Raw genomic sequence first — 27,433 nt, forward strand, 5'->3', positions numbered from 1 at the left:
AAGCTTCTACCAACAGGACAGAATTAAGCATCTAAAGAAAAGAGCAGTCAGGGTATACACTATTTAAATAGATATTCTCTATTTTCAGAAAGAGGTGTGGGGTAGGAGAAGAGTCAAGGGGTGACCCTCAGTTAGATTCCCTAGCAGACCTGTCTTTACAGGCCCATAGAGAGAAAAAAAGAAAGAGTTTATTCCACCTTCCATATAGTTTAGAATTAATTTGCATCCACAGCAGTTAAAAAAATGATACTAACAGGACCCTGTAAAATTACTGCACCTGTCAACAACCCTAAAGAGGCATCCTTTCTTCCGCTTTCCTATGTCCTCTTTTTGTTTGTCCTACCTACCCCCATCGATAGGCCGGGATGCCTGGGAGGGACCACCCCGAGACTTTGGTGGACACTTCTCTTGGGTGTGGAGCAGATAGGAGGACTGGCTGTCAGCTCCACGCATCTCCTTCTCCAACGATTACCTTCTCCTTCCCAGGTCAGAAACTCAAGAAAGACTTGCAACAGGTTTTAACACTCAGACATGAACGGAGATGAAAAACATGGAAGATTTGATCACTGTTGTATTTCAATGTGAAAGGACCTCCCCGAACCCTTGAAATATGAAGACAATGTTTCAAACTGTGAAGAATAAAAACCTATAACCTTAAATAATGTATTATTCAATTCAAAACTAATTCGGTCTGTAAATAGCTCATAAATAGGATCTAATCTACCAAACCTGAAACAAACCCCAAAGTATCAGTAAATATGAAATAGCTGTTTATGAGCTACTTCTCAAACCTGTGCTCAAATGTTTTTAAACAAGAATCAATTGCAACAGGCATCTGAGAACACCTAATTCACTTCCCCGACACAGGGGACAAGGAAAATTAGGTGGCAGTAGTGGAAGAGAAATTTAATCCCAGCCCAGTCTCTCTCTCAGCTATTAGATGGTATGAGCAGAAGACTGTCGATCAGGGCTAATCTCTGCTTTCCCACAGGCTAGGTGACACCAAAGCAGGCTGCACCAGTGGCATTTTACACCACTGTAATACATACAGGAGGTGCAACTTAGTAAAAAAGAGAGTTTGGGATCTATACCGAAAGCAAATTAGCAACGAAGCTTGCATTTTAGGTAAAGTTAGAAAGCTATGAAGTTCAGATAAAAGGCGGTGTTCCCTGCACGCGCTTCGAAGTTTCACACTTAATTGGCTTTAAACTTCTCTCAGAGACAAGGTGATGCTTCGCAAGGCTTCCCACTGCAGAGCCCTACCACTGCTGATGAATACCAATGGTATGCAGCAGTGGCGAGGTAAAAGGTGGCTCGAAACACTGCATTCATTATACCCAGCCCCGCAAGGTCACAACCTTCTGAAAAGCAACCTCCTGCTTTTGCTTAGCCCCCTTCTTCTCCCTGAACAGACACATTTCCTCCCAGTAATGCTACTCTTATTAGCATATCTGTGTTGATTCTTCTGCACTTGTGCAACTGCAAAATGAAGCATCTACAGGGCGAGTCCCCTGAGTCATTAAGGCAAGTAATTTTTTCTTTTATTGGTATTTTTGCATATATATTACATAATACAAAAATTGTCTCCTTTTAAGTTCATTCACTACTAAACTGCCAGAAGGGAACACCTTTAGTAGAAAGCCCGGAAACAGAGCAGGTATTTATATGAGCACATCTTCTCTTCCTCTGACATGGATACTTTCACACCATATGCTGGACTGAACCCTGTAGTTTCATACTGCTTCCCATCTCACGTCTATAGACGAATCCCCCAGGCAGCTCATACAAAGCAGCTCACAGGTTCCTTGGACATAGAACAACGCGCCTTTCCTCACGGCCTGTAGCATCTTTCCAAAGAACCATAAAATCTGCATTCCACCTTTCAACAAAAAGGTGCGGCATGTTTCTTTACTTGCAGGCACACCTAGAGATTTGACGCACTCCCATTCTGCATCCTTGTTTTCATGATAGGGATGAAATTTTCCTGCATCGCTCTGCTGCTGGTTTTTCTTTTCTCCTTTCTTCAATGCATGTTTATACAATCTGGTAATTGGTAAAAGGAAAAATGACTACCTCAACTTACTACTTGTGGCAGGAGCAGAAAAATCAGACACTGAGCAAGCAGTTGCTTCTGTAATTTTTTTTTTTGCATGCATGCATGCCTGTTTTACTGTACTGCAGGTTGAAAGAAGAGTTAATCCAAAAATAAACCACAAAGCAATTAGAAGAGTTTAACCAAAGGGAAGTGATTTAAAGCATTAACACCTGACAAAACAGGCATTTATCCCAGAGACAAACGAGGAGTAGAAGGAAATGCATCTGTGCTGAGACTCTCATCTAGTTTACCTCATCCAGTGTGCAAAAGCGTAGTTAAACCAGGGTTGAACAGCTGCATGCCTTCCAGCAGGCAGAGGACCTTTTCAGCCAAGCAGTTTTGGCTATACATTGTAATCTCCCAGAGGTGCACCATTCATATACCAAGGTGGGAACCTCTTGCACCCAAACTCTTTCCATTAGCCAAGGGGATTAGCTCAAGCAAGAAGCGGAGCATCGCTGCAGCAGAGAGGGAGTTTTTTTTTTTCCTTCCACTTCTCCAGGATCAGGTCTGAAATCAGGCTGCACTCTTTACCATCAATGTGACCTACTTGGGCAGAGATGCTAAACTCAACTTTTTTGGTGTCAATCCAGGGAGGAGGTCTTGTTTCCTTCACACAGAGACCTGCCAGCTGCAACTAGCAGACACATCTCCCCCAGCCTGGAAGCGCCCGCAAGCACCAGCTGTGGAGAGCTGTGCTTCCCCAGATTAGAAAAACTGATGCAAGGCCAGAGAAAGATCCGGCAAGAACACAGCTGCTTTCAGACAGAGATACTGAGACGTGAAACTCAGCAGTTTTTGAGGCTGGTGAAAGTAGTGAGATGACACCAGAGACCTAGGGGGTGTGGAATGTATTCCTGTGTGAAACAGAAGTATCTTTTGTGGAGAGCTGGAGACGTACCAACAGGCAGGAGATCGTGCTGCTGACTGGAGCATACCCAGGAGCAGGCACCTCTTTCCAATCTGGCCTTCTTGTCTTCAAGGGCAAGTCATATTTCAAAACACACTATCCAATACCTTAGGCTACCCATAGACTAACATCAGGCAACAAAGAAACAACATACACAGACCACACAGCAACTTGAAGTCTGACAAAAGCATGATTTTCTCCTCTGAGGAAACTGCTCCAGTAGGTTTACACATCCCTGCTCTGCATTTCCCAGCTCCCTCCCTCACCCTGCCACTAAAAGGTATGCTGGAAGCTACAAGCCAATGCACTGGACAGCAAGCTTTCACAAGCAACCCTTGTTGACCCTAATGCCCAGGGAACCATGATGTTCCTCTTAGTTACCTCCGAAAGTATGTCTACACAGGAGCACGAACCTTTACACGGCAATCTATTTTACTTGGCAATGAATTAAGTCAACCAACTTTTTTGTAAACGTCAGCCCAGACAACTCCATAAACATCTACTTCCCACAGCATGGTGCAGTTCCCCAGTCTGTGAAACCTGGGAGGACTTTGTAGGCTTTCCATCACAAGGATGTTGCTTTAAATTATTTATAAAGAAGGTGACTGCACAGTAAGTCCATGTCAAATTAGCAGGGTGCCTAAATTAAAATGCAAATGCAGTACTCAAAATGCAGTGTGTTACTGATTCTTCCCTGCCCAGAGAGGTGCTTCTTCTTAAATAATACAAAAAGAACCCTAAAAACAGAACAGAAAAAAAAAAAACAAACTCAAAGTATATGGACTTCATAATATTCAAACGCCTGCACAGGCTCAGGCTGGGAATTTTCCATGACTGCTTGACATAGTGCTATTAAAACATATTTAATCTTACTTACCTATAATCAGATTTTTATGGCAGTAAAGAGCGCAAGCCTAAAACGAATATAAATGTCTTCCTCTGCCTAAACACAGCCAGTATATTTACTATTTTCATACCAGTAATAAAGTCACTCCTCATATTACTACACTGTGAGTCAACAAAACAGCCATTTGTTGGTTTTGGTGGTGGTTTTTTTTTTTTCTTACAAATAACTCTTAGGTAAAATGAAATGACCTAAACACTGTTGAAAAAAAATAACTTTTCCACAAATGCTGAAGCATGGAATTGGGCAAAGAGAAGCATTATTGGCAAATTACTGTAGAACAGTAGAGGATTCAGGAAAGCCTCCTTAGTCAGAAAGAGCACATGCTTGATTTCAGCTGATGTGAATGTGATGTGCACCCAAGAATGAATGAGTGCCTCTTCATTCCAGACCTCCTTTGGGAAAAATGGTCTAACTTGGTCACCTGGAAGGGTACCTATCCCTACTGAATTATTCTCACAAGTGTCATTTCAAAAAAACCTGAATGCTTTCAAGCATGTAACTAATTATTCAGACTGCTTTAGCCAAAACGGTATTTTTACTCTTCCAAAAATCAAGAAAACAGACTCTTATCATTAATCTCAGAGCAGCAGAACATCTGAGAAGCATCTTGCTCATTATTGTCAGGAAACGCAACCCCACATGACAGTTCTGCTGAAGCTGGTGCCCCTGCAGCACTCCTTAACTCCAGGAGAGTAGGAATCATGAAAAGGCACTTACTCTTTAATGCAAATAAATGTTGCAGGAGCAATGCGTTCCTCCACTACCATCTCTATATCAGCTTCCTCTGAGCTTTGACTTGGCTGGTCAAAAATACTTGGCCTTAAATGGAACCAATTTTCTTTTCAAAGAAGTCATAAATAATCTCAAAATGGAACAATAACTTTCTCCTTATTGCACATACTACCTCTAACACCCTATACAGCGTATAAAATACTTCATTCTTCAGGAAGGAACAGAGATTTCCTCACCTGTAAGGAAATTAATTTTGAATTATTGGAGCTCCACACCACGTTCATATATGCAGCAGAAAGTATTGCACAGCACAAGGACTACGTGCCGTCTTCACCAAGGAGGTCCACCCAGAACTTGGCCTCCTGCTTAGCATGGGCGGTAGGTCTGATTTTGTTTGCACTGGCACAAGGACCCAGGGAGGGTAAGAGCCTATTGCGCTACACCTCTCTACGTGGGAAACAGGAGGAAGATGTTGGAAATGGAAAAACCTGTAGTATTTTGAAACTAGAGAACCAAGGCAAAAGCAGACAGAATTACACGTTGAGGACTGCAAGTCTTTGGCAGATGCAGCAATGCAGTTTAAATCATCCAACTCCCATGACAGCGTTCACATGACATCACCTTCCCTCTTGCTCACAGGCCAGTCTTCCTACAATTTCATGTTGTTTCAAGTATCAACTTGTCTTTGTTTTGCAGAATTGGCTATATTTTCATCACAATTCTAGCTGCTCACGCATATGATAAGCACAGCTTATCTGGCAGCGTCTTATCACCAACCTGAGATCTTTTGAAGAGAGCGCCTATATAGCATTGTTTTGGTCACATTTTCAGTTCTCCTTCATCTTCAGTTAGCCATGAGCACGTTTGTTTATGCACAAATGTGACCGTCAGAACTTCTGCATGTATTTTCAGATATACCCATGCTTTCAAGGTGTTTTCTTCTCCGAGAGCTAAATCCCCACCTCATATTCACATAAGCAAGATCCCATTTGTGTAGGACAACTACAAAAATTTAGGCCCATAGCTAGAAGTATGCAGAGACACATACTCCATTTTAATTCCTCCAGATCACATTAAGATCCATCTCGAACATACCCAGCTTCCAGAGGTGATACACAACCTCAGCCAACTTGCAAGAAGCTTGGTTGGTTGGTTGTTTTTTTACCCCAATATGCTGTACAAGTCTCTCCCTCAGATAAAATTGTATTCATTTATTTTTTGTTTAAAAATAATTTATGGATACATTACAGAAATAAAAGATGTGACTACATTCAATGGTACTTTTGTTGCAAAAAGAAGCTTCCAGCAGAAACTTTTCCCAGCAAGTCGATTCTTGAATATTCAATAACAAGGACAGGCTGGTCATGAATCACCCTGAGTGCACACGCTCATCCACGCCCACCATTCCCGAGGCACCTGTGTGACTAAAACAGACAGTGCTGCACCACAGGTGTTGAACATTACTTGCCCTTTAAAATTTAGTTTCTACTTTACTTTATACAATAATGTATAACTTCATACATGGCTTCTTCCAGCTCATTTAAAGAAGAAAGCAACATCCAGTTCTTCAAGTCTATTTTCTACACCATGACTCCAAATTGAGATTATTTGTTCTCCTAACAGCAGCTCTCATGATACCATCTGAGGGTATCCTGGGGTACATAAAAATAAGAGTGGCCAGCAGGTGGAGGGAGGTTATCCTCCCCCTCTACTCCGCCTTAGTGAGGCCACATTTGGAGTACTGTGTCCAGTTCTGGGCCCCCCAGTTCAAGAAAGACAGGGAACTACTAGAGAGAGTCCAGCAGAGACCTACGAAGATGATCAAGGGATTGAAGCATCTCTCTTATGAGGAAAGGCAGAGAGACCCAGGCTTGTTCAGCCTGGAGAAGACTGAGGGGGGATTTCGTCAATGCTTATAAATATCTCAAGGGTGGGTGTCAAGGGGCCAGATTCTTTTCAGTGCTGCCCAAGGACAGGACAAGGGGCAATGGGCACAAACTGGAGCACAGGAAGTTCCACCTGAATGTGAGGAAAAAACTTCTTTCCTGTGAGGGTGCCAGAGCAGCGGCACAGGCTGCCCAGGGAGGCTGTGGAGTCTCCTTCCCTGGAGACATTCAAAACCCACCTGGACACATTCCTGTGCCCCCTGCTCTGGGTGTGCCTGCTCAAGCAGGGGGGTTGGACAAGATGATCTCCAGAGGACCCTTCAACCCCTACCATTCTGTGATTCTGTGATCGGGTGCCTGAAGGATGCAGGGTAGCATGTAATTACCCCATCTCGTCCTAATGCAATTCAATTTCTTCAGCCAAGTTTGGAACAACAAAATACTCTCTGCTTTACTGCTGACTTCATACACTGCTCCACTTTCCTTCTGCTAAATGAAAGGAAGCATCATTGAAACTCAGCCTTCTGTGGGCCAATATGTTAGCAACATTTGCACTCTTCTAAAGCCAATCATGTCTTAATGACAGCTTCCTAAAAAGCCAAAAAAATCTATGCAACTTCAGAGTCAATTCTGAACATCTCCACCACAAAAGTCAGTGGTAAGTGTTCTTCCCCCAACACATGCCATGCACTGCATCAGTAAGGAGATAGCTTGATGGCTTAATTTAAAAAAAAAAAGGAATAAAAATCTAATTTCTAGCTTTCCAGGAACATCTCTGCATGTCTGCAATAAAAGCAGCTCTACAGTCAACATACAAATCAATGTAACAACGATCCCGAGATGGATTAAAAAGCGGTAGCAAGTTAGACAAGTAATTTGTTAACAAAGCTGCATCTGTGCAGAGAGTACAGAGACCCGATTGTGGCAGAGATTCCTGCCCTCGTCCCCAGCAGCATGGACACAGCTCCAGAGGCCAGGCCACCGCAGCACTCCTGGGTAGAAGGGGACGAGGCAGCACACATTACGCAGGACTATTTCACTCACTGTTACCCACTTGTGAGTTACGGCAGCGATGCAGAGGGCACTCCAGCCCACACTTTAGGAAGTGTGAGAGTAGCTTTGCCGAAGTTATGCTTGAATTGTGGTCACTACCACTTAATTTGTACCAAGATCAGCGGTAGTTACGTACTGGATTTTAGTCATTTTGACTGGCTACTGTTAGGTGGGGTTTTGGGGGTCTCCTGAGTCCCAACAGCGATAGTATTCACAGAGTCAGACTGGTTTGGGCTAGAAGGGATCTTTAAAAATCATCCAGTTCAACTCCCCCTGCCACGGTCTGGGACATCTTTCCCTAGATGTTCATTAACTGTCCTGTGGCAAGCTTGGACTGTGATGTGTAAGAAGCCAAGCGACTTGTACCCAGCTAGAAGCCAAAACCACAAGGTGTTTCAGAATGTGCTTAATTTTAAATACATTACAACTGTAATTCAGGTGGAACTGTGTCACATATTTGTCCTGGGATTACCAACCTTGCTGAATCAAGATCTCTCTACTTATTTTAAGCTGAGCAACATCAGGAGCTAAATCTCCATGGAAAAAATTACACGCCCCAATATTATGCAAGTCAAGGCACCAAATTTTAGAAACCCAAGCCTCAACACTTTCTCTCACTGCTTCTTTTGGGTTCATTATCTTTATCCATGATCACATTGCTTAGCTATAGGTCACCGAAATCCCAAAACTCTCCTGTGCCTTTAAACCTACCAACGGACACGTCTTTCCTTCACCAACAACTTCCCCCTCCTGCCCAGCCAGAAGCCACTATCACAGCTGCATGTTTGGAAACTGCCAACATCTGCTCATAAGAGAAACAAAGCTCACGATCGGGAACAGTCTGCACACCTCTACTACCTGCGTCTCTGAAGAGACCTTTGTAACAGCCCTCTCAGCTGCTGGAGAGCTGCCCTGCAAAACGCACTGTACAGAGCCACAATGAGTAGGACACTCCAAACCAAACTACTTCTGACTGAGAATAAACCCAAGAGCATTGCATCTTCATTACTACTTTCCAACAGAGCCTGAGAAGTGTAGCATGTCCACAAATGCACTTGGCATTAAGGGGAAAGAGGACATTACAAGCGTCAGTGCTTGGTCAGTCAATGCCAAGGCAGAAGAAATCTAGGTCTGAAGATGAACGTCCCAATTCTGCACCAGTGAAGTCAAAGAGAATTTATTTATTCATGTGAGACCCCAAGTTCCTCACTTAATTAGGCTGAAACACACAGCTAAGTGTAAAAGGTAGCTGCTGCTTTAAACAAAGACTTTAAACTAAAAATGTAATTTGTGAAATCACAGAACCACAGAATGGTAGAGGTTGGAAGGGACCTCTGGAGATCATTTTGTCCACCCCCCTGGTTGAGCAGGCACACCCAGAGCAGGGGGCACAGGAATGTGTCCAGGCGGGTTTTGAATGTCTCCCGGGAAGGAGACTCCACAGCCTCCCTGGGCAGCCTGTGCCACTGCTCTGGCACCCTCACAGGGAAGAAGTTTTTTCCTCACATTCAGGTGGAACTTCCTGTGCTCCAGTTTGTGCCCATTGCCCCTTGTCCCGTCCTTGGGCACGACTGAAAAGAATCTGGCCCCATCCTCTTGACACCCACCCTTGAGATATTTATAAGCATTGATGAAATCCCCCCTCAGCCTTCTCTTCTCCAGACTGAACCCACCCACGTCTCTCAGCCCCCTGATCATCTTGGTAGCTCTCCGCTGGACTTACTCAAGCAGTTCCGCATCCTTCTTGAACTGGGGGGCCCAGAACTGGACACAGTACTCCAAATGTGGCCTCACTAGGCAATCAGCACCGTACACAGCACATGAAACCCAATGACACAGACTGCCCCTCTGGGAAAAGTTAATCCCAAAACCTGCCTCCCTCCTGAAGGCGCTCCCAAACTCCACAGAGGGCCCAGGGTCTTCAGGGCTCTTCCAGGGCCCCCAGCGGAATCTCAGTCCATTGCTACCTCAGAGTGGTCTGTGGCATCCTCCTCACCGCCACAGGAGGCGTCCCCAAGGAAAAGAATCAGCCTGCTCCTTCACGAGGCTGCAAACCAGGTTTTATTTTCCAAAAGACAGGACCTACTGATGCACTAGACACACATTAGCTACTCCCCACACTGTTTCCATATTGCTTACATGATTACAGATACCGGTTTAGAAAAAATTCAGTGTTTTATCAAAACTGTAAATATACTGGCAGAATAGAGACACTGTCCTGCAGGGAACAAAAGTTATTAAAAGTGAAATGATTCATAAATTCATGTATTTATTTCAGATGGGGCCAAAGAGCTTTTGCCATTTATGCAAGTATACTTGAAGACCTTTCTTTGAGCAGAAAATAGAACAAGTGCAGCTATTTTTAAAGCTATCTAAAAAATGGCAGGGCATGACACATTTTTACCATGTGGTAAAAAGTAAGGTAAAAAACTGGAACAACCTCTCTCTTCTATCCCAGAGTCTAAATGAGTAACTTTATTTATAGCCACTAATGGTTACCACTTCTGAACTTATTTTTTCTCTTCAACAAACCACCTTTCCAGTAGGGAATTTAAGTTTTCAACTATTCAGACTTTTTGTTAGGTTTGCTCAGCATGGCTTTTGAGCTGTCAAGAAGCTTCCCAGGTCATTGAAAAATAAACAAACAAAAGGCAAATTTTTTTTACTGCTTCAGTTAATTTCAACTACGAAAGTCAGGAGGAGGGAGCAGAGACACAAACCAATTGTAATTTTGTTTGCTTTTAAATAATCCTGAAGCAACTCATTGTCATATGTTTCCTCCTATGTGGACATTCCCCCAGCCGTGCCAAATCGTTTACTTAAATATAAGGAATGGGAAAAAGCACATGCAATATGCAAAAAATGTTAGATAACATCAGCATTAGCAAGGAACAACAGGTTAATATAAAAAGCAAGCACAAATATCACATTTCGATCTGCACAGGCAAAGACTACAATGTATTATTTACTCCCACCCCTCTCCTCTTTGTTAGTAATAGGGAAAGGAAGCAACAGCACACAGCACTGCAACAGGAGTACAATAAAATATCAGCAAGCTAAATCAATGTTCACACCCACAAAAGAAGCGGCAGCTTATACAGCCATAGCTTTGACCTTATTGACATAGCCTTTTCATTTTTTTAAAGCACATAAAAGGAGGTGCTTCCAGGTGGTCTCAGACCCTTCCATGGGTGAAAATGTAAAGAGCAGACTTCCCAATGGTCCCAAGCATAGGCCGCTTCCAGCAGTCTGGGGTAAAGCTCTCGCCATGTGACAGATACTTCTTGAAATTTCTCCCTCTTCTAATGATTACAAAGATCTGACAAAAACACAGCTGTTTCCTGAAGAGCAAGTGGTAGCACCACAACTGCTCTTCTGGCGAGAAAGAGCTACTGCCTGATTACTAGTTACACTGTAACAGCATCTGGAACAAAATTAGGGGAAAAGATGATCACGACAACAAAAAGTAGGAATTTCAGTGTCAATAAAACTAAAAAGGGCAATTTTTACTACAGTAATATTGCCACCAACAGAGCAGTACTAACAAATGCCAAAGTCCTGTTTTTTAGGACATGCATTACTGCAGCTTTCTCAAGAATAACTCCAGATTTCTCCAATAAGCCCATGTGAAACTATCCAGAAGCATGTCATTGCTCAATACCACGGGGGGGGGGGGGGGGGGGGGGGGGGGGAAGATTTAAAAAGACAACCCTAAAAAGCAAGACCTTCCACAATTTTGGCATTTTTAATACCGGAGGCCCAACCAGAAAAAATACACTCAAAACCTACACCTAGGAAAACTCCAGCTGGTCTCAGGACAGCAGCAGATTACTCTCTTTGATAGGAATTCCAAACTCAAAAAAAGCTGAATTTATGCATTTTAAAGCAGTAGCTATCAGACATCGTTGTCCCATCCAAGAAGGAGCCCCCTTTGAGAAGCCATCCTGCTAAAGCATCTGCTCCTGTGCAGAGCCTGATGCCAGCTCCGCTGCCCCAGGGGCACCTCAGGCGATCTCCACAGCAGCACGACCCATGATCTGCTGCTGCAGGTGTCCGGACCTTTGCTGCCTTGAGCCCTTCTTTCCTCTTCAGTTTAGTCACTGATTAACATGCGCCCACTCTTCTTTCCTAATGAGAGGCAACTCCCATCTACATACGGCGCAGTAGGCACATCCCTGTCATCTGGGACAGCCGCAGCTCGTGCTGCCTACCAAAAACTCTGACGCGTTCCAGCAGAACAAAACAAAAATCCCATGAAAACAGCAAAGCTTTTGTGGCCTCTCTGACTGCATAAAGCGACTGTGCACTTTTCAAATCAAATATTTGCAAGCAATACAAAGGAGTATTTCTGTAAGCAGCACACAAGTTCAAGAAATCAAAATTCAGTATTACAGCCTGTATGTGCCCACCTCCAGAAGCACCTGGAACACAGTAAATGCTGAATCACTGTGCGAAGGAAAAGGATCCCATGACTCAATGTTTTCCTTTTGCACTCAGTAAAGACTGCTAAGAGCAGGACACTGACAAAGGACCACTGGACGCTTATAAGAAAATACCCAAATTTGTGCATCACCTTCGGCCCTCCACCAGCTACTGATGGCATCTCCACCTTAACTGCATAGTACAAAAGCATCCTAGTGACAAAGGTGTAACTATACATTAAACTTTAACACTAGTATTTCATTACATCGCAATTATGTTTATTCATGGGCTTCTGTACAAAAAAACCCTGGGAGTTTACTACTGCACCAGGGCTATAGTCATTTAAGGTACTGAATCACCAAAGTAAAATGGTGGCAGAAATGGTGCAACAGAAACTCAGAAATTGGGAGCAGAGACTCTCGAAACTAACACAAAACAGAGAATCACCCTTTTGCTGCAAGTGCTGTGCAACTGTATGCCAAAATCCCATCTGCCATCTGTTAAAACTTCTCTGATTTGGCATGGCAAGTACTAGAAATGTAATTGCAGGGGAGAGGGGGGAAAAGGGCTGCTGCACAAATTATGTCTTCCAGCTCAGATTTGCTGCATTTGTTTATTCCCTGAAATAGCTTATCAAGTATCACAGGGCGGAATCCGCCTCTTGGAGTTTCAACAACAAAGAGCTCACTTCATCAGACGCTCCTCCTGGTACACAGTCTGAAAAGCAGCAGGAAATGCCACCCTTCAAAGCCCTGCTGTGAACTCTGCTCTCATCCTCTTCTAGGGAATATACTAACCGATTGCACACACCAAATGAACCTATCCATCGTGCCCATCACCAGAAAGCTGTAATGAGAAGATAAACCCTAATCACAAAACCACAGTCTCGATTTAATAAGGGGAAGAGATCCAAGATGACAACCAACAAAGCAAGAAGTCTGACCTACAGAACTGGCAGCTACTCCTTGTCCCAGTGTGAACTCCACTGGCCTGCTAACTTGGCTCCTTTCTGAAGCAAATAAAAATATACCCTAACCAAGATACACAGTTGGTTTCTGACCCACCAAAACGGTCAGATAGAAATGATCTCCCACTGCTTCTATAAACCAGACAGGTACATTAAACAAAGGGGTTTGACTTTTCCTCAGGATAAACAACTTCATAAGAAAAACAATCCCATTCTCTTAAATATATTTAACTTCATCTGAGTAAACATTTTAATGGCATGCTAAACAACAGCAACAAAAATAGGACCAAATAATCCATTTCCGTTAACGCTGTAAACATCAATACTGTTTCAAAACAAGGAATAAACTTCTCTTATCTCCTGTCCCCAAAACCAAAGCTAGTTTGGCTGAAAGCAAAGGGGAGGCGTGAGAATCTTTCCAGAGGAATCCTGCATTCTTGTTAGCAAGGTTGGGAAGAAGGACAATATGTGCATGCAGTGCACAACAGCAAAGCCATGCAAGACTTTGCCAGTCACACCACCTTCACAATCCAGCATTGCTTCAAGAACTACAGAAAAGTTTTCTCCAGATGCTGGAAAGTTCACTGAAACAAGTTTTCTAAAGCCCTTTGAAGGTTTGGAAGAGAAAGAGGGCCAAGGAGGTTGGGGCATTAACTTAGATGACAACTTTCAGATATACTCAGCTTTGTCGTTCTGGCTGGAGTTAACGTCAGCTAGTGTTCATCAACCATTTCAGCCTCTGGTCTCTACCCAAGGTTATGCTACAGGAACCAAATTCAATCCTGACTTTTGAGACCATGATGGCAGGCTTGGGCAGCAGGGTGCCATTCTGCTGGCATAACCATGTCAAGTAGCTAAGAACATAAAAAACGACCAAAAAAACCCTCAGTACTTTTAACCCCTGTACATAGGCAGACATGGCATGAGAAAAAGCCCTTGGATAAACTAGCTCAGGGTGGGAATGTAGCTATACCCCCGGGGAAAAACAACAGCTCAACATTTTCCTCTGCTCAGGTGTCCTTATGGCATCCCTCACAAGGGCATTCTCCAAAACAAAACAAAGACAGTCTCATATTAACATGCTCTTGTATCACTGGCCTATAATAAAGGATTATGAATAGTTTCCCAATAATATATAGGAAGAAGCAACACTAACACATCAAAGTGCACTTAGCCTTTTATTTCCTGACTCCTGCAGCACAGCCGTTCACCCTGTGCCTGCCATCAGTCAGGATCACCTGTGAAGGCACAAACTGGCTCCCAAAGTCTGCTGCTGAGCTTCCCTCTCTTCCTTCCTCTTTCCCTCATTTGGAACAAAACAAATCCAAAACCCAAATAACATCACAGAAAGATTTAACCCATCTATGAGATGGGTTGAAGAGAACATTGATTTCTTCAGTATTCACCTTTGCTTAATATTCACTCAAAAATCTCTAGCAAGGCTCACCACCAGATGAAGATTACATACTTCCAAAGAAAAGAAAGTCTGATACCATAAACCAGGCAAAATTCTTCACTGAAGCAATTTAAATATTTACTAAAATGTATTTGCTAAAAATATATTAACATACAAATACAGAAACCCTACTCAACTCCAAAGTCGAGCAGGCCACTGGATGGTACAGGAGACTGAAAGTCTATCCTCTGGGACATTTTCCTTCAGCACGCCATTAATCGTAGGAGTAAAAGGTATTATACTGACTCCCACACTTAGGCTCTGCTCCAACATGCTTGTATTTACCCACTGGGGGCAGAGACACTGCGACACATAAGAAATCCAGCTTAAGAAGTCTTGGATCTGAATTTTCACTACGAGTTCAGAAAACCATACAAGTCACTTATACCTTTCACTTTTGAAGACTCCTTTCCATACAAAAGCACAAACTGTAAAGTTTTCCTCAAAGCCTTAAAAGGGCTGAAGTGCTTTTTGGTTTCTTTTCCAGTTACTGACTGGCTGCTCCTTCTTATTAAAAAGTAACTAAATACAGTTGATCACTAGGAAAATGACAAGATCTCATATGGAAACTGTGTGTTAAACCCCTCTGCAGAAGAGTTTATGTAAAATGGAAATGTTACCTTTGGTCAGTAAAACCAAACACATACCAGTTCCTGCCCTGTTTCACATCTGAACCAAAATCACTGCTGTTCCTAGTAAGGTATTCAACAAGGAAAAACATACATTACCAAGTTCCTCCTACATTGGTCATGTTTGGGATTTCAATTAAAAAAAAAAAGAAAAACCCAACTGTCTAAATTTTCTGCCAAATAAAAAGCTTTTACAGGCTAGACTGAAAAACAATCACTTGGCCACAAAGGAAAACAGCACCCAAACAGAGAGCAAGTATTTACATTTATCAGTAAAACAAGCACAGGAGTGACTTGTTTACAGCTGAAACAACCCAGCAGCCTTGCCCAGTCAGCCACTGGTTCGCAGCGGGAAATCGTCCGGCCAGTCAATGTCCATGGAACAACACCCTGCTGAGCACCAGCCAGACACCCCCCGCCCCCCCAACTCAGCTCAACACTGGCTGTCCAGCTGAGGACATCAAGAACAGGTATAAACGATATCTGGACCTCCCTGAGATGACAGACTTGATCATTGACTTCACAGAAGTGAGTCTATGAGGGGACAGTACATTCTCCCCCAACATCCTCCTACTTCTTACAGGTATGTTTAGAAACACTAGTAATCTTTACTCATTCCTTCTGCCTAACAAACCTATCCTAGTACACTTTTCCAATATAATGCTCGTATTTTCCATGTTACACAGCAGTAATTTCTTCTTCCGCATGGATATAGTTTACTTCACAAGGCAGATCTGGAGGACAGTTAATATCAGTTCCCATTCTGCATCCAAACTTTGAAAAAGTCCTGTCTTTAGAAAAAAAAATAAAAAATAAATGGAGTGTTTGAGCTACTTAATGGTCTTCTAACCAAAATGATAATCCACTTAATCAGGGGGCTGTCAAAAACAAAGTTGCATTACAGGGAATATGAGCAATGGATAATGCTCAAATTTCAGACATACATAGGACATCTTCCAAAAACCTAAATAAGTTTTTTTTAAAAAAAAAACAAACACACCATGCAAAATTTGTACCAATAATACCTGAACAACAGTAATCTGCCTGTAACTGTTGCCCAACAGCTAGCCATCCTCATTTATGTCTCACTAGTGGTTTAAGATGTCACCTAATGATAAATAACAGGAAGATCAAGAGAAATGAGAATGCCTAAGGCATGACCCTCTCATACAAGCCTGAAGTCATAATCAATCTAGCAAGTTTCGAGGTCACATCCCAAAACTTGTAAAGTAGCCACAATTAGTGACTTAAGGCTGGTAATTCTTTTTTTCCCCCCTCAACAAAAGTCTTAATTCACAGTGACTTTTTACCTCCTGCCCTTCTACTGGGGCTCCACCCAAAACTATGTTCCTGACTTCAGACCACAGCTGGGGACTGTGATTCACTGAGGAAAAATACCGGCCCTGTGGCCAAAATGGTTGGTGAGATCAAACTACCCAAAGGACATGCTTCCCTCCAGAACTGCAGGGAACCATGTGCATGGTGCTGCTGGCCTGTGACAGGCACGCACTCACCACGCCGGGTATGCAAGGGATGGAGCTGCTGCTCCTGCCCCTCGCGGGAGGATGCAGCACTGTCCACTGGGGCTGCATCCACCCAAGACATGCAAAAAGACATTTCTCTTGCTATAATTTTTTTTTTAAAGTTACATCAATATTCACTCCCCCTATTAAGAGAAAAAAAAGAAGCAGGTACGCTATTCACTTGCTAGGAGTTAGGTCTGGATTTGTCCTGTGCAAACACAGTGACACTATATATGCACCCACACACCTATGCACCCACACACCTATGCACCCACACACCTATGCACCCACACACCTATGCACCCACACACCTATGCACCCACACACCTATGCACCCACACACCTATGCACCCACACATGGAGCCAAGGACCTACCAGTTATCCTTGAGCTATCTTCTAAAGCCAAAAACCAGATTCATTGGTCTTAGCAACCTGAAGCCCAAGATTCAGCTAAAATCACTACAGAGGAAGCACAATGCGGTACAACCAAGCCAACCGGCAGCATAATTACTGATCAGGTGCCCCAAAATTTTCCTTCCATCCTTTGTAGCACACTGGGGTAACAAGAGCACTGAAAGGTTGTGGGGCTTCTCCGGTCACTCATGGGACCAGCGCACTAAACTCCCCAGAGGACACAGGAAGCTCAAGCTCCCCTTCTGTTCTGCTTCCCTCTCTCCTCCAAACTGGTCCTCTCCTGCCTCTGCAGAATCACAGAAAGGACTGTGGAGCATTTCCAATGAAAGCCCATGCCACTCAGCTTCAAAAATAAGTTGGGACTGGCCATGCTTTCAAACACAGTCCCTTTTACCAGGCAGCAAGCTGTGCAACAGCTCCAAAAACAAGAAGGAGCCAGAGAGGTTCACAACCTTCAGCATCACCCATACATGGGGCTTAACAAATGAAACTACATATAAAGCCTGGTTAGAGCAAAACAGCTTGCTCATAAAGTGTTGACAAAAAAAATAACCATTTCAGTGAGGTGTCACTAGAAGGTGACAAGAAAAAAAAAGCCAAGACTTGCAGGAGCAACAGAAGCAACCAAGACTTTTGTAACAGTGGGGGTTTCACAGCTTTCCTGTAGCTGAAGCCTGACTGAACGTACCTAAAAAACCACGTGCAGACCCTGCACAATGTAGAGCCTCTATTGCTAATTTCAATAGTTACATGTTTTGCAGCTTTAAGAGAATTCTTTGTCATTTTACAGTATTAGTGGTGCCAGCAGGGCTAGTAGGCCCCAGCCCAGCGACAACAACTACGCTTCAGTTGCACAGATCTGTGTTATGAAAGGCACAAGTGAAGTACGTGTAGTAGGCAGTTACAATGATGTGCCACCGATGAGCAGAACGCTATTTCTTGACTTTCAGAAACAAACCTACAAACACTTTCTTTTCTTTCCAACTCGGTAAGGTAGTCCTGAGTCCCCTTTGAAAGGTCTTCCACTCAAAACATAATGCTCTGTAATTAACCTAAAAGTAGCTGTTGACAAAACAACCATCAGCTTTTAAAAACCCTAAATATGAGAAATAGTCACAGCTCAGAAACTTTGGAAAAGGCAGCCAATGTCAACAGCCAAGAGAAGCACCGTTCCTTCTTGGCATGACTCGGGTGACCAGAAGTCCTCCAGAAATGTAACCTTTGTGCCATCGCTTATGGGATGATGGTTCTACCCCACCTGTCTGAAATGCAGCTTTGCTGGTGTAAGCTGCGTCACTATCACAAGCTGGAACATAAAACCCCATACTCGTGCTATCAGTAAAGTGCTTTTAACGGAAACCTGGAGTCCTCCAAGATTGTCCTAAACACATATGCTATGCTGCGCGGCACAGCCAGAACCCACGCGCATGAATGCCAAAATTTATGAGCATCACCAGAATTTCACTTGGAGAGCAAAAGCTTGGCAGTGCCAAGGTCATCCGCTTGCAGGGGATGCTGAACCTCTCAAAGGTCTCCATGAATGGTTCTGCACTGGGAGGCAGTGATCTTCTAAACACCACAGCACAGGAACAACATGGAAAAGTTTGCTGCAAGCTGCGTATCCAAAATAAGAGCTTCAAGGCTTGGCAGATATACCTCTGACAGCCCTCTGAAGCTAAGCTCAAAGCCTCAGAGTTAATTCTTGCCCCATAACCTTCCCACCGAGGGAGATTCAACACTTGCTCCTTCAGGACACATGCTGGGAGCCCTGCCTTAAAATAGGGTACACAAGCATGTTCAACTGCAGAAAGCAGAAATGAAGGAAACCATTCTGAACCGCAGGCACCAGCAGTACTGCTATAAATAAAAGCATGCTGGACACGGACTTTCTGCTGTGCCTTACAGAAGGCTACCCCAAGGGAAACAGCAGTAGGACCTTGGTGATGATAATGCTTTTAATACCCTCTCCTTCAACCTCATCTGCCCAGACACACTAGGAAGAAGGCAGACGACAGACTTCCCCCTCCTCTTCCAGTTGTGGAAATTAAGGGTCCTTTATCTTTTAAGGTCCTTTATCTTTTAAGCTTAGCAGCAACTAAATGCAGTCAACCCCTGCAGCCATAGCTATGCACTCTGTGCTGAAAGCTCCCCAGGAGGTGAGCATCAGCTCAGAGGGCAGGCTTGGACAAGACGGTCTCCTGAAGTGCCCCCCCCGATCCCCAACCCCTCTCTGACCTCACCTGGGCCAGCAACGGCCACACTTCTCCTGTAACAAGGACAGTGACCATGGTTCAGTGCAACACACTATATATATTTGGCAAAGTGAATCCCCACATAAGAGAGGGAAAACGGACTTGACTTCTGCATCCAGTTCCCCAGCTGCCCTGGTAAGCACTGCTTGAGCACTTCAGATGCTGAAGAGGTAGTCTGAGCTTCCACCTCCTGCCTTTTCTGTGCAAAATTTCCTTCTGTTCCTTCTCATCCTGAGATGACTCTTCTCCTTCCCTCGTGGTGAACACCCCCTTTTAGCAGGGATGCATTTTCACTTGAAAAAAGTCATCTGACCTCAGCTACCACAAGGAGACTGCTCCCTTATGAGCACCCTGGCTGTTGGTAAAACATACGTGAACGATTTTTTCAGGCTGCTTTGAGCAACACAGGCAAATGGCGCTATTGCACACATCCATACTTCTGAGTATGTATCTCGGGGATTTCTACAGGTTTTAACACTTTATATATGAAAATATGACTACGTAAATATACTGAAAAAGTTATAATTCCACAACTGACCTTCCTTCAAAGAGCAAAAGGTAGCGCAGAGCAATCAACAGCCTGAAATAGTTTTTTAAAGTCTCAGAAAACACTTCTCTGTATTTTGAATGTGTATCTTCCAGCAATAAAAGCATTTTGGGGGAATAAGTTCCAGGCCAACACTTCTAGCCTAATTCTTTACTCAGAGCTATCTTTTTTTCAATTGGCTGAGTTAGAAAACTGGGACAGGGATGGAAATTGAGGGTCCTCTGGAGGCAGGTACAACCACTGTCATCCTAGAAGAATAAAAGCTAAGAATACTATGAAATAGTAAAGGAAGGACGGAAGCTGGGCAGCAAGAGGAAGAAGTCAAAAAGCTGTTACGTCTCGGACGACGGCAGCGTCAGCTGATCGGCAGGAGCCTGGCGTTATCCCACATCACATTTAACATGGCAAGTCCCAACAGGACTCCACCCCATGCACGTTCCTGCACTCTGGCAGTATCTTACCCAGTTGCCTTGGTTTGTTCCAGAGAACATCGTCCTATACTGAGAGCAGGCTACAGTCAGCATCTAGCTATGGAAAGATACGCAAGAAATAGTAGCGCAGCGGGTTTTCTCTATAACATCCTTTAGCTGTACGATATTTTTCTGCAAGGACCAGATTGAAGACACTCCTGCCTCCAGCGCAGTGAACAGGGGCTTCTTGGTAATGCTGAGGCATGACCTCTATGAAGTGCCAGTATATACCCTTCTCACCTACCAGCTTTTCTCCCAAACCGTTATTCTATCAGCGGACTTAACATCACTGACGAACGAGAGCAGAGCAGAGCAGGCTTTTTACCTGTGCCGTTCATCCAGCTTCCTCTTTTCTTCCACACACTGCAACTTATTTTAACACGAACAATAATTCTCTCAGATAAGTCAGCAAATATTTTCGTAAAGAGCAGCTGCAGGATGTCTGCCTCGCACAAATTAAATTACCCAGCTAGTGGCTCAATCCAGTGCCTTCAACAGACATTTTTCTGCGGTAGCTGGGTCAGGCCCAGTGTATTTCTGCTATTGTGCCTTACGCTCCCTATATGCAATTTACATACACTCCAGTGTGAGGAAAGGAAAATATTTATACTTACGGGTGGGACTTTGGATGCAGATTAAAGTCAAGATGTTCTATTTACCAATCTTTTAAAGTAATATCAACATGTTGAAAGGGAGTAAGAGTTCTTAAGAAACATCAAAGTCTGCATGCCGCAGCCACAGATTAACATAAATACATGCTGAAATACTAACACAGACTGGCAAAATTTACTTGCTTTTTCCCCAGGGCAAGTAATTTTGGCTAATAGGGGAGTCAAAACCATTAACTCTCTTCTTCACCTTTATGTAGGGCACGCTACAGTACTTTGTGTCAGAGAAAATGACTCTTCGGATTAATTTTGCAAGGCTAGGCTAATACTACCATATTGCTCATGGCTTGCAAGCTTTTGAAAGGCGAGGGCTACATCTTCTAAGGAGGGGAGGCAGTATTACTACTTAACTCAGACTTTTTGAAAGTTAATCCTGCATTTCTTCCTTCTTATTGCACTTGATGGAACTTTTGTTGTCTGACAAATGAAAAGCTAACAAGCAGTACGGTGTATGACCTTCTTTTATTTGACTGATCATTACTCCAGTAAACAGATCACCTATTTTTCTTGTGGGAGCATCAGCGGCAGCACAGAGAATACAAGGGAAGCTGTACCATAAGGGCAAAGGACAGTTTTGCAGCTTAATCGCAGCCCTATAAAACAGATGCCTGCCCTGTATTTACAACCCTGACAGTGCAACTGTTTTAGCAAGGGGTGTGATTAAAGCAACCGTGCCGTCAGCCACCAGAAGTCACAACCCAGGTGCAAGCTTTGCCAGCAATCTACAAGCACAACACACATACAGGAGTCGCTGCATTAATACCGGACACTTTACATTAGCGCGGCTGTGTTGACGCTAGGTGGGCTGAAGTGATTTGGTAAAACATTGCTGTATAAAATTCAGCTTACTTAGAGCAGAAAAGGACCCAAGTTTTGATTTTTACCATATACCCCGAGTAAGTAGCAAAATGGCTCTGATTTGGTTTCTTCACCCGACACGATGAAGGTGTCAAGATCCTCAAGACAGTGGTAAAGCTCAAACCACTTTCAAGACTTAAGTCTCGTTACTTCGGATTCTGTACCAGAAGATTCTGTCTATACTTAACAGCACGCATTTAATAAACATATCTTTTAAAAAGGCTCTCTTACAGCAGCCTCGCTTCGGAAACCCCCATCGTTCGAAGCCCCGCATGCCCATGCACGGCGGAACAGCCATACCCACCCCCCAGCTTTCACGCAGGGACGAACCCCCGCGGGGGAGCCCCCCACTCCCCCCCGAGACACAGTTTCGGAGGCTGCCGGGCGGGGCCGGGGCGGGGGGGGCGGGCAGGGACCCGCACCAGCCCCGCCGGGGCCCACGGCAGCCTGCTTTCCGCGGGGGACCCTCGGGGGGCGCCTCCAGCCCCCGCGCGCCGCCAGGAGCCCCCGCCCGCGCCGAGCGCTCTCCGGCGGTGCCCTCCGCCGCCGCCCGGCGGCCTCCCCTTCCGCCCCGCTCGCGGCCCAAACCGCTGATAATTTGGGGGGGGGGGGGGGCGGGGGGGATAGGGGGTGGACGTGGGGGGGACGGGACGGAACACGCCGCTCTCCCCCGCCCGCTCACGAAGCCCCGGCCCCCGAGGGGCGGCCCCTGCAAACCCCCCGCAAGCCGAGGTGCTCCGGGACACACGCGCGACACTTTCGGGAGCCCCTCGTCGCTCCGCTGCCGGCTCCTGCCCCACAAAGCCACCCCGCGCTGGAAGAGGAGGCGTAGGAAGGGGGGGAGGAAGACCCCGCCGGCCCGCGCTCACCTCCGCCAAGAAGTTGTCCATGGTGGCCCCTGGGCCCGCCCGCGGGTGCGCAGCGCCGAGCCCCAGCCGCGCACCATGTGCCGCCGCCGCCGCCGCCGCCGCCCGGCCCGGCTCGGCCCCACCGAGCCGCCTCAGCCGCCGCGCCGCTCCATCGCGCCCCAGCGCCGGCACCCGCCCGCAACCTTTGTCCGCCCGCCCCCTCAGAGCCGCTCGCCCGGGCGGTCCCGGCAGCGCATAGCCGCCGCTGGGAGCCGGGGGAGGGGGCGAGGGGGAGGAGAAGAAGGAGGAGGAAGAGGAGGAGGAAGGCTCCCGCCGCCGCACGCTCCTGCCCGGGGCCGCCCCGTCCCGTCCCGGCGGGGCAGGGGCAGAGGCGGAGCCGGGTCCGCGCCGCTCCCGGCGCCGCGCTCAGCCGCGCCCCCGCCCCGCCCCGCCCCGCCCCGCCCCGCCCCGCGCCGCCCCGCGCCCGTCCCGTCCCGCCGCTGCCCCCCGGCGCGGCGCCGGCGGGGTCCCGGCGAGGCGCTTCGGTCCCCCGGGGCGGAGCGGGGCGGCTGCTCCGGGCGGGGAAAGCCGCGTCCCGCTGCGGAGCCCGAGGGGCGCCGGGACCGGAGGGAAGCGAGAGTCCCGGCGGGGGTCTGGGGGCGCGCTCCGCTCCCTTGGTTTGCGACACGGAGCCGTGCAAAGCACCGCACCGCCGTCCAGCAAAAGTTACTGACGAAGTTAAATTACTTTTAAAGAATACGTACCTGCGGGCTTCCGTGGCACCCCGCAACCTCTTATTTAAGTTTGTGGCAAATTTGTGCACGGGCTGTCGTCAGCCGTACCTACGCTCCCTTACCAAACACCCTGCAGCAGCCATTCCTTCGCACGGAGAGAGCGGCGCAGATTAGGTCCTTCAGGCCACCTCCTAGTGATGCGCTGGGCTTCATTCAGCAGCTCACTCTATGGCTTTTTTCGCTCCTTTACGTTTCCGCAGAGCAGGTATAAAGTGTTCATTTTCTCGGAAACAGTTCTTGTTCATCATTTTGCACTCTCGCCCTATAGTAAGTAACAGTACAAGAAACATGATAACGAGAATCAAATCTTGCAGATATATTTATTAAAGCAGGCCTATTTCCTTCACATTATAGGACGAACTGTACTAAAAAATAAGTTACAGCCATAAAGAAAGTGAAGACAGTATTCAGTCTTTTGCTCTTAGGCAGAATCCTAACATTGCTTTGGGAGCTTTAGCATGTCAGTAGCGACACGGGAGACCAGCCCTTGATGTCAGAAATAATCAGGAGTGCGCAACTCTCATTTTGTTAAGGTGTCACAAGAGCGAACATGTAGGCAAGCACCACTAAAAAAAAAGGTTTAAGAATACATACAATACACAAGGAAAAATGCTCTTCTTTCACCTTGGTGTCCAAAAAAACCGCCTGAATAAAGAGGAGAGCAGACAAAATAGGTTTGGCTTTGAGATATGTAATGTCCAAAATGGGGTTCTGATGGTCTTGGAGGTTCACACGGAGGTGACATCCAGGCACACTGCTGTGCCGTCAAGGTTAGAGCTGGGACAAACCAGCACAAGAGGGACTTTCTGTCGAATGGGTACCTGTCAGAGCCTGCGTGGGGCCTGTGCCCGCCCATCCTGTCAGACAGAAACGAGGTGGGGGGAAGCCTTCAGGAAGGTGACAACTGCCTCAGACGTGGGCATCTTCTATAGATCAGTGGCTCCCCCCAGCTCGCCTTGCCGTGGCCAGCCACGACGGCGCCTGGCAGCAAAGGCAGCAATGCTTCCCACCTTGCCCGGAGCTCAGCATAGCATCCCCCAGGCAGCACCCCTTTTGCAGCTTACCAAGCCCAGCCAGGAGATATCGCATAGGATTCCCTGCAGTCTCCTGGGGGATGCTTGGGCAGGGGAGGGGATCACTTTTGCCAGCCCACCCCCCCCAAGCCTCTACACCCAGATATACTGTTCATGCCTTCCTATGGTTGCTTCTAAATTCAAGGTTTGCCAGGATTTCACCTGAATTCGCCTCTCTACACAGTACCAACTCACAGCGAAGTTAGCCTAAATTGTTATTCCGCTGTAGATTATATGGTATAAACCCTGATGTAGAAGCTCTATAACTCTATTCTAAACTAGCGCGCTTCCAAAATTACTCCAGGGGAACATTTATTTTTTCCACAGTCACTGTGCCAGAAAGCTTCCCCACTCAGACAAGCCCTAATGTGGGGAGGACTGAGTCAGATCAGGGGTATTCATCAAGTTATCTTGACTTCTGATTAAGTACTTTGTTTGACACCATGCTATTGGAATGTAACGCGCATGTCTGCTTACTGCATTGCACGTACTCAGGTCTACGAAGCACAACAACATAGGGATTCATGAGAACGTTGAATCTGTCATCCAATAAAAGCAGCCTGTGTTTTTTTAAATGAGCATTTCAGTAAATTACAAGAAACCATTACCAATAGAATAGGACCAGATTTATGCAGCCTAAAAATATATCACAGAAAGAATGAGTATTCTCTTGTGGCGTGGATGTGTTGCAAAAGACTATAAAGCTTTTAAGATATTTCAGGATTTAGAGCAACTGCAAAGAAGCACGACCAGGATGGGTCTAGGAAGAGGAATTTAGGGAGCAGAGGGGAAGAGAAGAACAGCTTGTAGGGTCATTCCAACAAGCTTCTTCCTTTTCTCCTTCTTTGTCTTCTTGTGTCAGTCCCGCTCAGAGTTTGTAAGGGCTAGCATCTGTGTTTCATAGGAAAGGGGTTTTGAAACATGGTGTTTCCTTTTCCTGCGCTGAAAATGACCCCAAACTCGTTTCTTACTCATTTTATGCAATTGTTCTGGAATTTGGAAAACCCCACAAATACACCATACAAAGCTCCATACATCTATGAACATCTGGGGACTTGGCCAGTTCTGCACAGCTCCAATTTTCTTTTAATCGGTAGAAATTCCTTCACTGATTGTGTGCCTAAGGTAAATTACTTCCTTTTGAAGCTGCTCACATGCATGCCGGCTCAGTTTTCAGCCCGGGTAAGGACCAGGAACTGACCAAAGGCTCAGCTCCACCTCCCCAAGGAGACACCTCCTCGCTGGCTATAAAGGTCTTCCCACCTTGTGTGGGTGGTCGGCAGTGAGGTGGCTGGCCAGCGGGCCCCTTTTCCCCGGCCTCTCTGTTGCTCCACGTGGCACAGCTTCGGCATTTGCTAGACTGGCTTTACTCTCAGCCGGTCTGTTAGACCATTTTAATATTCCTCACTTAAATTCACTGCATTCCATGGGCCAGGTCCACCTTCACCCAGCTTTTCTGGCATTTCTTCCCCCTACCAGTAGTTGCTAAAGTGCATATTTGACCAAAATGTCTGACAAAAGGCAGACACCTCTTCCTTCCTCAGCTCCAAAGTAATCTCAACAACTTTCGTAAGACCTTGGACGTTTAAAACACATTTCAACTACTCTTGTCTCTATTAATGACTGGAAATCTCCCATTGCATGCAGCATGCTCCAGTTCTGCTCTAGAAGCAAAACCAACTTACTGACTGAAGCCCAGTTGTCTATAAATCATATGTTTCACCTGAGCCATGTTTCTTCACAGGGAATTTCCACAGACCAAATTTGTAGGACCTTTTTTTTAAAGATTTATTGCACCTGCATTTATTTGAAAGCTTGCAGACATGATTGCATCTCAAAGAACCATTAACTCATTCAGTACCTCGACCATGCTTGGTCAAATTCTAGATGTGCATTTTTCAGCGAAACATTCCCCCCCATTCTCATCTACCAAAATTGTCAGGGCACCATGGGGGCTGGTGGCTCCTCAGGGCTGGGAGCATCGGGGTTCCCCAGGGTGGGTCATGGCAGGGCCAGGCAGCCAAGGCCCATCCTGCCACCCCAGCCAGAAGCAGGGCAGCCGGGGGACACCAGGCCGTGGGCAGGGTGGGGGGAGCTTGCAGGGATGGTCAGGGCTTGCAGTGCCCTCAGGGCCACGACAGTAACCGTGTTTGAAACCAAACAGGTTGTTCTATGGCAAGTCAGTTCCTCCTTCATTCTGATGCCTAAAGCAATAAACTCCCTAGCTTTATCCCCTTATGAAGAAAGGCAGAGAGACCTGGATTTGTTCAGCCTGGAGAAGAGAAGACTGAGGGGGGATTACATCAGTGCTTATAAATATCTCAAGGGTGGGTGTCAAGAGGATGGGGCCAGATTCTTTTCAGTGGTGCCCAAGGACAGGCCAAGGGGCAATGGGCACAAACCGGAGCACAGGAAGTTCCACCTGAATGTGAGGAAACACTTCTTCCCTGTGCGGGTGCCAGACAGTGGCACAGGCTGCCCAGGGAGGCTGTGGAGTCTCCTTCCCGGGAGACATTCAAAACCCACCTGGACGCGTTCCTGTGCCCCCTGCTCTGGGTGTGCCTGCTCAAGCAGGGGGGTTGGATGAGATGATCTCCAGAGGTCCCTTCCAACTCCTACCATTCTGTGATTCGGTAAAGTCCCATACCTTTACTATGTCTTACTGTCAGTGATGATGGTTTTTGTGCATTCCACAAATCCTGCTCCTTGTTCAATAAGCACTCGTTCAATTGCCCCAACATTCATACAAAATCTGTGGGGGCTATCTTTGTGCTATAAAGCTTTTGATTCTGTGACTTTTTAAAAAGGCTGATGAGTTTTCATTACAGGCATGTGTTGCTTTGGTTTTGCCTGGCTTACCTCATTTTTATAGTTGCCATTTTTCCACAGTGGTATCACTGACGTGAGATGATATTAGCTTCTGCATGCC

At 45.9% G+C, this 27,433-nt stretch overlaps 1 protein-coding gene across 5 annotated transcripts in view; it reads right to left on the minus strand.

Annotated features, from left to right (window-relative positions):
- Nucleotides 1–27,433, minus strand: part of MYO10 (myosin X) — a 228,795-nt gene that overhangs the window by 146,284 nt on the left and 55,078 nt on the right. Inside the window, exon 1 of one of the 5 annotated variants that reach the window (XM_064443419.1) lies at nt 22,659–23,022. The exons of the other annotated variants lie outside the window; for them this stretch is intronic. Within the exon in view, the coding sequence (XP_064299489.1) occupies nt 22,659–22,679 (21 nt within the window). The 5' untranslated portion in view covers nt 22,680–23,022. Of the gene's footprint in view, nt 1–22,658; nt 23,023–27,433 lie in introns of those variants that run through there. 5 annotated transcript variants of the gene reach the window in all.

The sequence above is a fragment of the Phalacrocorax carbo genome, chromosome 2 (genome assembly GCF_963921805.1).
Source record: "Phalacrocorax carbo chromosome 2, bPhaCar2.1, whole genome shotgun sequence".
NCBI classification, from domain to species: domain Eukaryota; kingdom Metazoa; phylum Chordata; class Aves; order Suliformes; family Phalacrocoracidae; genus Phalacrocorax; species Phalacrocorax carbo.